The sequence below is a fragment of the Onthophagus taurus genome, chromosome 3, assembly GCF_036711975.1.
Source record: "Onthophagus taurus isolate NC chromosome 3, IU_Otau_3.0, whole genome shotgun sequence".
Taxonomy (NCBI): Eukaryota; Metazoa; Arthropoda; class Insecta; order Coleoptera; family Scarabaeidae; genus Onthophagus; species Onthophagus taurus.
Genome location: NC_091968.1, coordinates 25,682,611 through 25,697,430, shown reverse-complemented (window position 1 = coordinate 25,697,430; position 14,820 = coordinate 25,682,611). Strand labels below are relative to the sequence as shown.

At 28.2% G+C, this 14,820-nt stretch overlaps 5 protein-coding genes across 11 annotated transcripts in view; 2 read left to right on the top strand and 3 right to left on the bottom strand.

Moving 5' to 3' along the window:
- Positions 1 to 968: 968 nt before the first annotated feature.
- Positions 969 to 1,638, bottom strand: LOC111416420 (V-type proton ATPase subunit e 2-like). The gene is made up of 4 exons (XM_023048437.2): positions 1,475 to 1,638; positions 1,363 to 1,410; positions 1,212 to 1,299; positions 969 to 1,152 (listed from the first exon to the last, which is right to left on the bottom strand). Exons 1-4 carry the CDS (start codon positions 1,570 to 1,572, stop codon positions 1,129 to 1,131), a joined length of 258 nt encoding a protein of 85 aa, XP_022904205.1. The 5' UTR covers positions 1,573 to 1,638; the 3' UTR covers positions 969 to 1,128.
- A 55-nt stretch (positions 1,639 to 1,693) lies between these two features.
- On the top strand, positions 1,694 to 5,498 carry LOC111416414 (prolyl-tRNA synthetase 2-like protein, mitochondrial). Of its 2 annotated transcripts, none has more exons than XM_023048429.2 (5): positions 1,694 to 1,820; positions 1,870 to 2,121; positions 2,178 to 2,439; positions 2,502 to 2,890; positions 5,185 to 5,498. In XM_023048429.2, exons 1-5 carry the CDS (start codon positions 1,701 to 1,703, stop codon positions 5,470 to 5,472), a joined length of 1,311 nt encoding a protein of 436 aa, XP_022904197.2. In that variant the 5' UTR covers positions 1,694 to 1,700; the 3' UTR covers positions 5,473 to 5,498. The 2 variants fall into 2 exon arrangements, with proteins under 2 accessions (XP_022904197.2, XP_022904196.2); XM_023048428.2 differs by having other exon boundaries at positions 1,695 to 1,820; positions 2,487 to 2,890.
- LOC111416413 (protein phosphatase 1 regulatory subunit 36-like) lies at positions 5,027 to 10,474 on the bottom strand. 4 transcript variants are annotated; one of them, XM_023048424.2, is made up of 9 exons: positions 10,331 to 10,474; positions 9,461 to 10,279; positions 9,274 to 9,409; positions 9,019 to 9,216; positions 8,665 to 8,956; positions 6,064 to 6,286; positions 5,795 to 6,001; positions 5,524 to 5,743; positions 5,027 to 5,431 (listed from the first exon to the last, which is right to left on the bottom strand). In XM_023048424.2, exons 2-8 carry the CDS (start codon positions 9,538 to 9,540, stop codon positions 5,527 to 5,529), a joined length of 1,353 nt encoding a protein of 450 aa, XP_022904192.2. In that variant the 5' UTR covers positions 9,541 to 10,279; positions 10,331 to 10,474; the 3' UTR covers positions 5,027 to 5,431; positions 5,524 to 5,526. The 4 variants fall into 4 exon arrangements, with proteins under 4 accessions (XP_022904192.2, XP_071051611.1, XP_022904195.2 ...); XM_071195510.1 differs by lacking the exons at positions 9,019 to 9,216; positions 9,274 to 9,409; positions 9,461 to 10,279; positions 10,331 to 10,474 and adding exons at positions 7,755 to 8,043; positions 8,095 to 8,292; positions 8,344 to 8,470 and having other exon boundaries at positions 8,665 to 8,743; XM_023048427.2 differs by lacking the exons at positions 9,019 to 9,216; positions 9,274 to 9,409; positions 9,461 to 10,279; positions 10,331 to 10,474 and adding exons at positions 7,755 to 8,043; positions 8,095 to 8,292; positions 8,344 to 8,467 and having other exon boundaries at positions 8,665 to 8,740.
- A 21-nt stretch (positions 10,475 to 10,495) lies between these two features.
- Positions 10,496 to 12,255, bottom strand: LOC111416418 (ACAT-related protein required for viability 1). 2 transcript variants are annotated; one of them, XM_023048434.2, is made up of 7 exons: positions 11,711 to 11,783; positions 11,563 to 11,656; positions 11,392 to 11,498; positions 11,217 to 11,336; positions 11,005 to 11,164; positions 10,720 to 10,956; positions 10,496 to 10,668 (listed from the first exon to the last, which is right to left on the bottom strand). In XM_023048434.2, exons 2-7 carry the CDS (start codon positions 11,594 to 11,596, stop codon positions 10,523 to 10,525), a joined length of 804 nt encoding a protein of 267 aa, XP_022904202.2. In that variant the 5' UTR covers positions 11,597 to 11,656; positions 11,711 to 11,783; the 3' UTR covers positions 10,496 to 10,522. The 2 variants fall into 2 exon arrangements, with proteins under 2 accessions (XP_022904202.2, XP_071051617.1); XM_071195516.1 differs by lacking the exons at positions 11,392 to 11,498; positions 11,563 to 11,656; positions 11,711 to 11,783 and adding an exon at positions 12,116 to 12,255.
- Positions 11,820 to 14,820, top strand: part of LOC111416409 (Sec synthetase) — a 7,395-nt gene continuing 4,394 nt past the window's right edge. The window contains exons 1-3 of one of the 2 annotated variants that reach the window (XM_023048415.2): positions 11,820 to 11,898; positions 13,077 to 13,284; positions 13,337 to 14,787. In XM_023048415.2, coding sequence (XP_022904183.2) covers positions 13,264 to 13,284; positions 13,337 to 14,787 — 1,472 coding nt within the window. In that variant the 5' untranslated portion in view covers positions 11,820 to 11,898; positions 13,077 to 13,263. Of the gene's footprint in view, positions 11,899 to 12,178; positions 12,899 to 13,076; positions 13,285 to 13,336; positions 14,788 to 14,820 lie in introns of those variants that run through there. The other variant, XM_023048416.2, reaches the window with a different exon arrangement.

Below are 14,820 nucleotides of genomic sequence, written 5' to 3'. Positions count from 1 at the left end.
ATTTTGGAAATTTAAGTAAAATTAATAATTTGAGGTTATGCAACCAATATCACTCAACATAGGATAATTTAACTTAGGAAGGGTTAACTGCAAAGTACCCTCAGCACAGAGTATAATAATCTGTAACCCTCAGGAATCATGGACTATCGAAAGGAATCAAGATTATTATCATTATTATATAGTGTACCCCAACCTTCCTTCTGCAATGCGACCATTAGGTCATGGACTAGAAGTGTAAGTATCTCAGTCTCCAGTTACATTTGGTGAGATGAGTTCTAGTGAATCATATACGAGTGTGATTACTTTTCACTCAATCAGAGCTTGATGATTTGATGAGAGACTTGGGACTTACCAAGGAGAATGCTGAACTCTTGGGTTCTAGACTAAAAGAAAAAAGCTACTGGCTGCTAGAATATCTTTTCATAAGTACAGATTTAGAGATCAAATGTTTGGAATTGAATACCAAGCTAGAAGAAGATAGAAAATACCAAAAAGAAGCCTGTACACCTGCAGAATGACACATATGCTTCACTTCCTCTAGGGCATGCTGTAGACCTCAAAGAAAATAACAAGAATTTGAAAGAGGTGTTAAATAAAATTAAATATACTGATCATAATTAGATAGTTTGTGGCTATCTGAAAGTTTTGGGCATAATGCTTGATTGCCAACCCCACAAATATTGAATCCCAGAAAAATTTATTATCTTCCCCCTCTTCACATCAAGTTGGGACTCATGAAACAATTCATCAAAGCTTTACCCAAAACTTGGCTTTCAATGCCATTGAATACAGTTTCTACATTTGTAAGAGGCAAAACTAAAAGAAGCTATTTTTCAACACAAATAAGGATGGCAAGAGGAGAATTTATATACATAAATAACTTGCTACAAGTGAAACTTATTTTCTTCGCCTCTAATTACCAAGGAAATGAGGCAACATGGGGGGTGTAGACCTAGCCAATTAAAGGGTTAAAACTAATAACTTTTTTATTACAGGGATTAATTATTCAGAATGAATTAATATAATACATAATTTTTCGACTATTACAATTAAAAAGATGACATAATGCATTTATAAGGACACTAATAAAGTATTTACAACAAAATTAATCAATTTTAATTATATAATTTAATTAGTTATCAACTCGTTACCCTAAAATAAAAAAAAATAAATTAATCCAATACAATTATAACAAAATCTTTTTAACTCACCCATTCTCTAGCCATTAACATCAAAATGTGACTATCTAATTTAGGTCCAATCAATGGATTCATTTGTGCCATATAACAACATAACCAGCTAATAATTAAAAAAATCGAAATAGTAAAAATCTTATTTAATAAAAAGTTGAAAATAACTTACAATAACCAGCATGTGACCGCAGTTAGAATCAAAACGACTTGGATAACCCTGAAAAGATTCGTCAAGTTATTGATTCTTGTGTCATGTTTTTTCGAATAATATTAATACTTACCCTCTATTCGGCCCGCGAGGTACGAAAAACGGTAAAACGATACCCACAGCACCCCAAAGGGCGGTAAAAATGATAAAAGGTAAAGCAGCTGCACCCATTATTACGATTAAAACTCGACGAAACTCGATCGACTCTGTTAAACGATCATATGACTTATGTCAAATCGAACTCGTGATTACATTTTAAGCGGTACCAACTTAAATATTATCACTAATTTTGTTTTTTTATGTTGACAGATAACCTCAAAATCAAAATGAATAGGTTAAGTAGAATTTTTCAACCGATTAATGTAATTCCTAAAAATGTTCAAGTTAAATCACAAGATATGACATCAAAGAGTCAAAAAGTAAAAAAAATTTAAAATGTAATTCATTTTTTAACGTATTTTTTTTTAGTTAATGTTGGATTTAGGAATAATCCGACAAGCTAATTCAGGTTGTTTTCATTACTTACCTTTGGGTATTCGAGCTTTGGAGAAATTGAAGAACTTGATCGATCAGCACATGCAAAGTATTGGAGCTCAAAAAGTAGCTTGTCCTACATTAATTCACACAAATTTGTGGGAACGAAGTGGTCGAATTCAAGAGGCAACACCGGAATTATTTCAAATTAAAGATAGACATGATCATTTATATATTTTAAGCCCAGTAAAGACGCTTTTAAAATCAGAATTAATTTGTAAAGTTAATTAATTCTTTTTAAGACTCACGAAGAAGCAATTACAGATTTATTAACCACAGTTTCGCCGTTATCTTATAAACACTTTCCTTTACGTTTATACCAAATAACCAGTAAATACAGAGATGAAATGAAACCCAGATTTGGATTGATAAGGAGTAGGCAATTTTTAATGAAAGATTTATACACTTTTGATGTTGATTTAGATGCAGCAAAAGAAACGTATGAGTTAATTTGTAAATGTTATAATCAAATCTTTGAGTTAGTTGGAGTGGAATTTTTTAAAGGTAATTATTTCAAAATTTTGTTGTGGAATTAATTAATTTGAGGGTAGTTTTGGGATCATCAGGTGATATAGGAGGGATTTTATCCCATGAATTTCATTTTCAAACGGATATTGGGGAAGATAAATTAATAAAATGCGGAAATTGTGGTTATATGGGTAATTTGGAGCTTTGTGGAAATAAAGATAAATGTTTAAAGTGTGGATCTACAAAAATAAATGTATTTAATGGAATTGAGGTGGGACATACCTTTCTATTAGGGGATAAATACTCAAAACCAATGAAGGCTACTTATTTAAACAACAATGGGAAACCAAATATATTACAAATGGGTTGTTACGGATTGGGGATATCAAGAATTCTTGCTGCTAGCTTAGAAAAGTTATCAACTGATCAAGAACTTCGTTGGCCCATTAAATTAGCACCGTTTAAAATTTTAATAATTCCACCTAAGGTAAGAAAATTTCGATTTTTAAATTTTATACCGCACATAACCTAAACGCACTAAAAGAATTCTGTGTTTTGATGGCGTTGCCATGGTTACAGCACGTTGCCATAGTTATTTTATGGTTATAGAGACATATTTCAAGAATAACAACTAACTTCAAACGTGTTTAGTAAACGGCCGCTATTTTATCAATCCTAAGATTTTTCCGTTAGCAAACGAAAACATCTTAAATTTAAAATCAACAAAAAAGAATGGCAGATGCCCGAAATTATTTATTTAATGGCTTAGTGGATACTCTTTGAAAATGAAGAAATTCATGATAAATTGAGCATTAGGTACCTATAAATTAATTAAAATTATGAATAAATGTCATTAAAGCGCCATCTGTCGTTATGAAACCATACTTTTTGCGTTTGCGTTTGCTAACTTAAACCAAATTCTCTGGTGAACGTGCCTAAAATCGATGGTTTTTTTTTAATCGATAGGGAATGACCCCAAAAAACGGCGTTAATAAAAAAAAGTGCGGAAAAGTGTGGTACTTACCGAAAAATCACATTAAATCCTAACCTCAAATTGTTTAATTTAAAGCCACGCACAAAATAAAACTGATAAACTTAAAAGTAAAGTTATTTTCACTAAACTTGTTGAGATTACAACATATTTTCGGAGGAAAACCTTGTTTTATAGGCTTTCAATCCATAACATAGAAAATAACTTCGTAGAAATGCAACTCTCTAAATAAAAATTTCGTACTAAAAATTGAACACGTGTGGCGCCATCTGTTGGGGATATTTTGGAATTATTAAGTTAAGAACCGAACCACTAGAATACAGGTTGGATTGGGTTTATATATAAAAGCTCCAACCACAGAATAACTGTTCGGAAATTAGCGTTTCGACTGGATAGGAATTCCTCAGATGCAATTACCTATGGAAATTACACCTGTCAAATAATGCCGCCTCATTTGAATTTCACTGCATCATATGACATCTGACGAGCTTCCAACCAGTTATAACGTTAGCTGAAACAAAGCTATAATGTCAATTATAATCTACATAATTATTTAATCATACCACTTTATTATACTCTTACCGAAAAATCACTTTAAAATGACGTTTTCATCTGTCATTCTGAACAAACTTCAAATTTTAAAATATAACACGAATTGGAATCTATACTTTTTATATTAAAAGCATGATACTGGTAATAATTGTTATTGCTGTCTCTCATCATTCCCACTATTAATAATAAAATTATTGGTTTAATTAAATTATTTCAGTATAGACGTAATGCCATCTTACGGTGGGATTTCGACATACAATCAGTCCCAAGTTCTCCTATCAAAGATCCCTGGGGCTGATGTATAACGACTAATTGCCTGGCGTTAGATAGAATCATTGAGGTCTTATATATAAAAATGAAGCCAGAAAGGTCGCCATGTTAGATGTACCAACTTAGCGGGAAATTCGAAATTCTTATATATATTTATGCAAGAATTTACATTATTAACATAAACTAAGAAGAAAATATAGGGTTTGACAGGTCTATTTCTTATTGTTTTAGAATAAAGCTAAAAATAAACTTTTTTTTGAGTTGTCAAAGAAATTAAATTTACAGTTTCCTGTAAATTATAGCTAAAAAGTAAAAAAAAATATTTAATATTATTAAATGACTTAATAAGTTATTGATAGATGGCACTTATATATATATTTTTAATTCAAATAAGCATAGCAACATTTGTAATCAAAAATTTTCTGAAGTGTCAAATTAAAAATCCTGTTTTTTATGATGGATTACGAAAATTAACGTTTAACATGTTAGAATGTTACATATTAGAAAATAAAGTAAATTTTATATAAATTTTTAGTAGAATAATTTTTAGTTACAGTACCGTAATTTACAGGAAACTGTAAATTTAATTTCTTTGATGACACTTTAGTTTATTTTTAGCTTTATTCTAAAACAATAATAAATAGACCTATAAAACCGTATATTTTTGTAATCAGTGATTGTTTCAATTTAAAAAAACGAAAATTGTCATATCTAGAAATCTAAAACCGAAAAATTTTTTTTGACTACGTCATCAAATTCTCTGTAAAAAAAAGTGTCCATATAATGTCTTAAAGCCAAAAAAGAGCAGAACATTTTCGATAAGATAGATATACTTCTATAGTTTTCCTCTCTATCAAATAACAAAGTTGTTTAGAAGAAGAGCAATTACACGTTTCTGCGTGTAAAGTAGCTAATGTACACAATGCTATTCTTGAATTTATAGTAAACATAACCTATTTCTTTTTTAGTTTGGAAGTAAAGAAGAAAAATCTTCTTCAATATCAATCGAAAATCTTTCAAAAAACCTCGAAGACATCGCAACATTAAAAAACGATGTTTTAATTGATGATCGTGTTCAAATGACAATTGGAAGACGATTTTTAGAAGCCAAACAAGTGGGATATCCTTTCATCGTTGTTTTAGGCCAGAAAATCACCGAAAATCCCCCATTATTCGAATTGAACAATTTAATTGAGGGAAAACAACATTTCCTCACTGAAAATGAATTAATATCGTATTTAAAACAAAAATGTTAAGAAAAATAATAAAGAAATGTTTTAATTATCAAGAATTTATTTAATAATTACCCCTTAAAGAGTTTCATCCTCTCCTTTTCCACTAGTCACACTGATTCTTGATAAACTATCGTGTCGCCCTCTATCGGATGTCGTGTCTGGAAATCCTAATAAAGCACAGCGTACATGTCGCACCCACATTCTACACTGAGCTTCTCTTGCATTAATACTTTGTGCGGTTTCTTCAAAACGACCGCGCTCTTTCGGAAATATGTTTGGTAGTTCTAAGTAGCTAAGAAATTAATTTAATAAATAAAAATTAATTAAATAATAAAATATTAACCTATGATCAGTTTTTGGTGGTAATTTAAATTCGGGAATTTCGGTTATTTTCTTGGTATAAGTCTTACTAGTTCGTTCTCGGGATAACAAAACCGGATCAAACTCCTCTCTGGGAATCCCTAAAAGTCCCAACGCAATCCCCATTTTATTTATTTGTTCTTCCGGGACCGAATAACACGCTTCGATAAAATCTATGCGATCATCTCGCCTTTTTTAAGTAAATCAATAAAAAAAAATTATTTGAAACAAAATAATCGTTATTTAGTTTACGGTTGGAATAATCTAACTCCAGCTCCGAGTAATCTATGATCGTGCTCAGCGAAAATAAGCTCTTTAATCACCGGCGATCTTTGTAGAAGTTTCCGTTCGAAAAGATTCGCCGCTCCAATTAAAACCCTATCTTCTTCTGGATTTCGCTTCGAAGCGTTTACATTTTTGCGATGGGTCACCAAGTTGAAAGAATCACCTCGAAACATCCTGTTCATTTCCAATTCTATAAATTAAAAAGAATTGAAATTGTTAACATAACCTCAATCAACAAAAAGTGACGTAACCAACTTCATTGTTGTTTATAATCGAAATATTTTTATTTAATTAAAAAAATAAATAAATTTGTGCTATTAATTTTTAATTGTTTTAATATAAATGAATAAAACCGAATTGAACCTAACTTAATTGTTTAAAAACATAATCTCAATCAACAAAAAGTGAAGTAACTCACTTCATTGTTGTTTATAATCTAAATATTTTTATTTAATTAAAAAAATAAATAAATTTGTGCTATTAATTTTTAATTATTTTAATATAAATGAATAAAACCGGATTGAACTTAACTTAATTGTTTAAAAACATAACCTCAATCAACAGAAAGTGAAGTAACTAACTTCACTGTTGTTTATAATCTAAATATTTTTATTTAATTAAAAAAATAAATAAATTTGTGCTATTAATTTTTAATTATTTTAATATCAATGAATAAAACCGGATTGAACCTAACTTATTTGTTTAAAAACATAACTTCAATCAACAAAAAGTGAAGTAACTAACTTCACTGTTGTTTATAATCTAAATATTTTTATTTAATTAAAAGAATAAATAAATTTGTGCTTTAAAGATAATTTGGGCTATTAATTTTTAATTATTTTAATATAAATGAGTAAAACCTATTTGCATCTAACTTAATTGTTTAAAAAGATAACCTCAATCAACAAAAAGTAAAGAACCCACCTTCATTGTTGTTTATAATCCGAATATTTTTATTTAATTAAAAAACTAAATAAATTTGTGCTTTAAAGATAATTTGAGCTATTAATTGTTAATTATTTTAATATAAATGAATAAAACCGGATTGAACCTAACTTAATTGTTTAAAAACATAACCTCAATCAACAAAAAGTGAAGTAACTAACTTCACTGTTGTTTATAATCTGAATATTTTTATTTAATTTAAAAAATAAATAAATTTGTGCTTTAAAGATAATTTGAGCTATTAATTTTTAATTATTTTAATATCAATGAGTTAAACCGGATTGAACCTAACTTAATTGTTTAGAAACATAATCTCAATCAACAAAAAGTGAAGTAACTAACTTCACTGTTGTTTACAATATGAATATTTTTATTTAATTAAAAAAATAAAGAAATTTGTGCTTTAAATATAATTTGGGCTATTAATTTTTAATTATCTTAATATAAATGAATAAAACCGGATTGAACCTAACTTAATTGTTTAAAAACATAACCTCAATCAACAAAAAGTGAAGTAACCAACTTCATTGTTGTTTATAACCGGAATATTTTTATTTAATTTAAATGAATTTAATTAAAAAAATAAATAAATTTGTGCTTTAAAGATAATTTGAGTTATTAATTTAATTAATTTTTAATTATAAATAACTAAAACCGATTTGCATCCAACTTGTTTAAAAAAACATAACGTCAAATTCAAAATTTGAATTTACCTATAACATTGAAGTGTTTTCTTTGCAAAGCAATCCAAACAATTCTAACAGCTATACACATTAATTTTTCAAATAACATCCTATCTTTGTCCGACAAAGAACAAGTACCCTTTAAGTGGTGGAACTTTTTGGCATCCCCAAACCCGGCGATGACTGCTAAATAAGACCGAGCAACTAAAGCTCTTAAATCAGATAAATTATCTCGAGCTAAATTCTCCAACTCCTCTACGATCGGTTGACGTAATTTATTTTTTTCATGTTCTCGTCTTTTTAGCATTTTTTCCCAAATCTATTTTAAAGGAATTATTTGAATCGATTATAAGTGTTTCTACAAACTTACATCAAGAAAACATTGAAAGTAAATGATGAGACTACGAAAGAAACGGTCTACGGTTTGTGTGTGTATAAATAAGATAAAATCCAAATTTAAATCCATTGAATTCGCTGAGTAAAGAGCAACATCTTTAAGATCTTGTACTGTTATTACAGAGGGTTCGTCAGGTTTTACACGTCTTTGAAAGTATCTTTTAAAAATAATCTAAAAAATCAAATGTTAAAATTGAATTTCTTTTAAATGATGTTTACATACTTTTTCTAATTTATCTGTGATAGCTCGAAAATTAATTCCAAGAGGATAATTTTCTTCAATATTAGCTAAATTCGTTGTAGTCATAGTTTGTTTAATTTGTGAGAAAGTCCTTGATTTACCATCCCTGCTTTTAATAAACGACAATGAATTTATGGAATTATCCCAAATCCAAGAACCGTTATTAAATAAGCCCCCCGGGTATGACATTGTTATTAAAAAATCATGACATAAACAATTTTTTTTTGACGTTATCAAAATTAATAACCCATCAAATTGTTTTTGAGATTATCTTTTTAAGAAATAATTTTGTGGTGTCCATACCAATTAATAATAAATGTTTTCGTTGAAGAGCAATCCAAACAACTCTAACAGCCATCTGGATAAGCATCTCAAAAAGTCTACGATCTTTTCCTGATAACGAAGTCATTCTTCCCGCCATGTGATGAAATTTTTTAGCTTCACCAACTCCACCGATGATAACCAAATATTCACGAGCCACGAGAGCTCGAAGATCTTCCAAGTTATCTCTGACCACGTCTTCGAGTTCTAAAGCAATGGGTTGGCGAATTTTTCGAGCCTTCTCTTCACGTTTTGATTCAATAACTTCCCAAACCTGATTATGTAACAATATTTCATTAAAAATTCAATACTTTGTTGATTAAATTTATATCTTACGTCCAAATAATATTGAAAATAGATGATTAAAGCTCTTAAAAATCGATCGACGGGTTGGATATGAAAATAATTAATGAATTCGATGCTTAAATCCTTTGGGTTTGCTAAATAAAGCGCGATATCCCGCAAATCTTGTACAGTTACTACATCCGGTTCTAATGGTTTTACTCGCCGTTGAAAATAACGCCGAAAAATTAACTGAAAATCATTTTTTTAACTTGGTTAAGTATTGAGATTAAGTATAAAATAAATCACTTTGTCTAATTTATCAGTAACATCTCTAAATTTGATTTCGTATACTCCAGCCCCTGATCCTGGTGCGGAAGATTTTGGTGCAAAATTGAATGATTTTTGTTTGATTGCTGAAGTAGTTCTCATTGCGGGGTCTCGACTAAAACAATAAAAAATTAATAAGAATTAACATAAATAATCAATTAAGAACCTAATAAATTGTAAAGTTTGTCTTAAATCGTCCCAATTCCAATATCCATCTGAGAAAGGATTCACAAGTTGAGCATCCATTTTGACAATTAAAAATATTTTGACGTTTAAAATTAATGCCGGTAATATAGATCGCGATAATTGTCAAAATTAAAAGAATTAATCAAAAATAACATTATTTATTACTTTTTTATATTAAATACCCTAAAGAACTAATGTAACATAAGTTTAAATGCTTATTTAAAAGATAATTTATAGAAAAATGGGAAAGAATACTAAAAATATTTGAGGTTGGAATTACAAAAATCGACCACTCTTTCGAATAATTATTTGTGGCTATTATTACATAAAATGTGCCTATAAGCCTGAGTTTTTAATAAAACTAGATCGATAACAATTATTCCAAGATCAATTTCAACGTATTGACCACATTGTTCCTAAAAAAATTATGTTTACCTTGGTTAAAATAAAAAATACGCATTTAGTTCATTTTAGTACTATAGGGCTGTATTCTTTTTATAATTGAGAAATTTTTGCCTCGCAATTAATACAAACGTGGGATGATAACATTCTATTTTTATAACCTCAAAAATTAATTTGTTACCAACTTCGCAAATGATAACTAACTAACGTCACATTATTTATAAGTGAAACGAACATAACCTCAAATACAAAGAAGTCAAATTAACGTTGCCCTAGCATTGTGAATTTATTAATTTTATTCCTAAATGACGACTGATCCTGTTGCGGCAGATTTTGGTGCGAAATTGAGTGATTTTTGTTTAATTGCTGAAGTAGTTTTCTCATTGCGAGGTTTTGACTAAAACAACAAAACATTAATAAAAATTATCATAAATAATCACTTAAGAACCTAATAAACTTTAAAGTTTGTCTTAAATCGTCCCAATTCCAATATCCATCTGAGAAAGGATTCACAAGTTAAGTACATCCATTTTTGACAATTAAAAATATTTTGACGTTTAAAATGCATGCCGGTAATATAGATCGCGTTAATTGTCAACATTAAAAGAATTAATCAAAAATAACATTATTTATTACTTCTTTACATTAAATACCCTAAAGAACTAACGTAACCCAAGTTTAAATGCTTATTTAAAAGATAATTTATAGAAAAATGAGAAAGAATACTAAAAATATTTGAGGTTAGAATTACAAAAATCGACCACTCTCTCGAATAATTATTTGTGGCTAAAAGAAAGTTTAAAATGATTAAGTAATAGAAATATAAATAATTCGTACCTCTATAAGCGAATAATTGTGATAATGTGGTGAAAAAAGTTACGAAAGTCATTGAATTATCCAACGTTGATTTACCACCCCAAATAAATGAAGGAACTAACAAAAATAATCCAAAACTAGATAGAGTAACGCATTTCCAAGTTTCCAGAAACAAGTTTTTGTATGATTTCTTTATGTCATACTTTTTATTTCGTAATAATGTAAGGAAATAAATTAATAAAATAAAAGTGGATGTTTCTAAAAAGATACGATTAAAGTATCTTCACCACAACAAAAAAAACTTACTTATAAAAACCAAAAAACAAATGTTATAAAACATCAAATCATCAACTGTAAATTCATTTACATCGAAATGATTAGGTTGATATTCTAAATCAGGTGTTTTTAACATCCACTCATAATAAGCTTCAATTGTGTGCAAAATTATCGCGAGTTTCCAATGGAACTAAAAACAATAAACTTTTTTAAATGGAATAAACCAAAATACATTAACACACTTTAAACTCAGTATTACATAAAATGTGCCTATAAGCCTCCGTTTTTAATAAAACCAGATCGATAACAATTATTCCAAGATCAATTTCAACGTATTTATCCGCTGTTTGACCACATTGTTCCTAAAAAAAATTATGTTTACTTAAATTTATTTACCTTGGTTAAAATAAAAATTACGCATTTGGTTAGTTTTAGTACTGTAGGGCTGTATTCTTTGTATAATTGAGAAATTTTTGTCCCGCAATTAATACAAACGTGGGATGATAACATTTTATTTTTATAACCTTAAAAATTAAAATTAATTTGAGAATATCTTTTAAGTAACTAACTTCGCTGATGATTACTTACTAACGTCACATTTATTTATAAGTGAAACGAACATAACCTCAAAAAAAAAACTAAAATTGACGGTGGTTGTGATACGTTGATATCGCACTGTGAACTTATTAATTTACATTAATAACTGAGAAACTTTTGCCCCGCAATTAATACAAACGTGTTTATAACCTCAAAAATTAAAATTAATTTGAGAATCAAGTGGAATCAAGGTCCGTTTAGTATTGGTTATCCAACTCGAACAAATTGACGTTGACGGGGTGAGGTAGGAAACGTGACGTCATTGGAGGAATAGTATAATATAATATACAGGGTCCATTATATGTAGAATATACCTAGCATATCTTGGTAAGTATCAACCATGTATCAACTTAATAAAAAAACAATTTATACAAAAGTTGTTTCAGAAGTTGACATTGACAACTGAAAATTAGACCTAGCATTAGAAAGTTTGTGGTTTAGCCGGGCGTCTTAGACAAGAACTTCTGAATAATCTTATTTAACCCTAAATTCTTGTAGATTTTAATTGAACTAAAAAAAATTTTTTTTTATTTAATCCCCTTACCTTGCTTATAATTTCATCCATTTACCCATTTTGAATTAAATACAACCTTTAAATCTAATTAATTATGTGTTTTTCATTAAAAAAAACTTAAATTCGTCAATTTTGACAAGCACCTGCAATATTTGGATCTTAATCACCATGGTAACCGAGTCAAGTTAGATAACCTTAAAATAATAAAATTTTATTCCGATTTTTTTATCAATTCTAATCTTTATTAATTTTAAAACAATTCGAATTCTTTACGATTATCTCGCATTCATAACAAATTCGTTAATTGTAGTTAATTTAAATCGATTCTAATTAAGAGAAATAAATTAAAAATATCTTTTTTTGATTTAATCCACTTACCTTGTTTATAATACCCTAGATAAACCAATTTTGAGTTAAATACAGCCTTTTAAACCAATTAAATAAAACTTTTCGCTTAAAAAAACTTAAATTCAATTTCAATTTTGACAAGCACCTGCAATATTTGGTTCTTAATCACCATGGTAACCGAGTCAAGTTGGATAACCTAACAATAATAAAATTATAACCGTTAATATTTCACTTTATATCTTAATATTTTTTTAATTGTATTTTATCTTTTTGATGATTACTTAACAGAGTTTGTTTGAGAATATCTTTTTAGTAACTAACTTCGCAGATGATACCTAACTAATGTCACATTGTTTATAAATGAAACGAACATAACCTCAAATAAAAAGAAGTCAAAAATTGACGTTGACATAGCGCTTTGAATTTATTAATTTTGCTCCTAAATGACGACATAACTGCCTTGTGGTAAGCTTTTTATCTGTTAAAGAATTCCCTATCTATTCATTAAGTCCAAAACTGTAATAACTGTGATATCTAGAATGAATAGAAATAATTGTGATAACTAGTCGATTATAGAGAGATATAACTGACTGTGATATTACTTAAATTTTAATTACTATTTATAATTATAATCCCTTTGCAGATCTACTTTGAGGATTTTCCTAAAGGAAAAAGTCAAGTCACTGGACCTTTGACTTACAGAAGAAGTATCCTTCAATTAATTGTGTCATCTCTACCACATAATAAGAAATAGAATTAGAAGAAACTCTAGGACTGAAGAATGATATGAAACAATAACCTCAAATTATAAAATTTTTAATATTTAAGAAATGGAAATTGTTATAAAAAAGGTATAAAGAGAAAATGTTGATTAAAAATTAATTTAATTTTAATTTTTTTTAGAAAAAGCTTGTTGATAATCCAATTGATTTATTACAAATAGAACGTTTCCTTTATTCTCTTTCATCAATGGATAGTAACAATTATCCAATAAAAAGTAGCATTGGAGAAAGAGAAGGTCGTTGCTTCTCAAATTTAGTAGCAAAACGAAATTATTATTTCACCCATGGTATTGGGAGATCAGGAGATTTAAACGAAAGCCAACCAAAAGCTCCTGGATCTAGCTTATTATATAAAATCACAAACTTATTAATAAACGAATTTATGGAAATATCTGGGTTTGATGGTATCCATTCTATTTTAGTACCATTATCGCCACAATTAACATTATTAAATTGTTTATTAACATTTAATAGCATTGGTAATGTTAAAAAAGTGTTGTATTATGGTGTTGATAAACAATGTTATGATTTTGTTGAAAAGATGGGGTTTGAATTAATTTTGATTGACTCAAAAAATGATTTAGAAAGTGTGGATAAACCTTTATGTGTTTTAATTGATTATGAATCTATTAATTTGTTAAATAAGATAAAAAATTTGGTTCCTATAATTGTTGTAAACGCTGAGTGCGGAATTTTTAAGGATTTTAAAATTGAGAATCCTCATTTAATCATCTTTAAAGATAATAACTTAATAATTCCACCAGAAGCTTCCATTTTATGCTCATATGATATAAAATTGATTGAAAAATTTTCAAAAATGTATCCAGGACGGGCTACAATAACCTCAACAATATCTGTTTTTATTGCGTTACTTTCTAAAGGAAAAATTGGGTTGATTACTAAAAATAATCCCACAAATTTCTTTGAAAAAGATGATTTTTATGGATTAATTCCGGATTTATTCCTAAAAAAAGGCTTTGATGGATTAAATACCCGAAAAAATATGTTTAAAAATCTCCTAATTCATAAAAAAATTCCTGAAAATTCATGGAACATAAATTTAATTCAACACTTTTTATCTGAAATCGAAAACGATTCGTTACAATTAATAACAACTAATTTAATCGATGATTTATTTAAAATAATGGGTATTCAACATAAATTTAATTCAATAATATTACCTGTAGCAACCGGAATGAGCTTAACTTTAACTTTTTTAACTTGCCATAAATTAAAACCAAAGGCTAAGTACATTTTGTGGTCGAGAATCGATCAAAAATCATGTTTTAAAGCGATTAATACAGCTGGATTAGTACCGATTATTATCGACACAACGAAAATAAATAATAATTTTGTAACAAACCTAAATCTTCTTGAAGAAAAAATTATTGAAATTGGAACTCACAACATTGTTTGTATCGCTTCAACAACTTCATGTTTTGCGCCAAGAAATTGTGATGATATCGAATCAATTTCTATAATTTGTAAAAAATATGATTTGTTTCACATAGTTAATAATGCTTATGGATTGGGAAGTAAAATTTTAATGAAAAGAATAAATCGAGGAAAATTGTAATTACAAAAATTCCAAAAAAATTTAGGTTA

Bases quoted from the DNA above. Each gene is read 5' to 3' on its own strand.
- LOC111416413 (XM_023048424.2), bottom strand. From the start codon at position 9,540: ATGGATGCTCAACTTGTGAATCCTTTCTCAGATGGATATTGGAATTGG. The intron at 8,957-9,018 runs GTAAGATATAAA...TTACATAATCAG, and splicing joins ATTTTCAATATTATTTGGAC to GTTTGGGAAGTTATTGAATC. The intron at 5,744-5,794 runs GTTAATATTTTA...TTAATTTCTTAG, and splicing joins CCACCAAAAACTGATCATAG to CTACTTAGAACTACCAAACA.
- LOC111416420 (XM_023048437.2), bottom strand. From the start codon at position 1,572: ATGGGTGCAGCTGCTTTACCTTTTATCATTTTTACCGCCCTTTGGGGT. The intron at 1,411-1,474 runs GTAAGTATTAAT...GAATCTTTTCAG, and splicing joins CCTCGCGGGCCGAATAGAGG to GGTTATCCAAGTCGTTTTGA. The intron at 1,300-1,362 runs GTAAGTTATTTT...TTTAATTATTAG, and splicing joins GCGGTCACATGCTGGTTATT to CTGGTTATGTTGTTATATGG.
- LOC111416414 (XM_023048428.2), top strand. From the start codon at position 1,701: ATGTTGACAGATAACCTCAAAATCAAAATGAATAGGTTAAGTAGAATT. The intron at 2,440-2,486 runs GTAATTATTTCA...ATTTGAGGGTAG, and splicing joins TGGAGTGGAATTTTTTAAAG to TTTTGGGATCATCAGGTGAT. The intron at 2,891-5,184 runs GTAAGAAAATTT...TTTCTTTTTTAG, and splicing joins TTTTAATAATTCCACCTAAG to TTTGGAAGTAAAGAAGAAAA.
- LOC111416418 (XM_023048434.2), bottom strand. From the start codon at position 11,596: ATGTTCGTTTCACTTATAAATAAATGTGACGTTA. The intron at 11,165-11,216 runs GTGTGTTAATGT...TATTGTTTTTAG, and splicing joins TATGTAATACTGAGTTTAAA to TTCCATTGGAAACTCGCGAT. The intron at 10,957-11,004 runs GTAAGTTTTTTT...GTATCTTTTTAG, and splicing joins TTGTTTTTTGGTTTTTATAA to AAACATCCACTTTTATTTTA.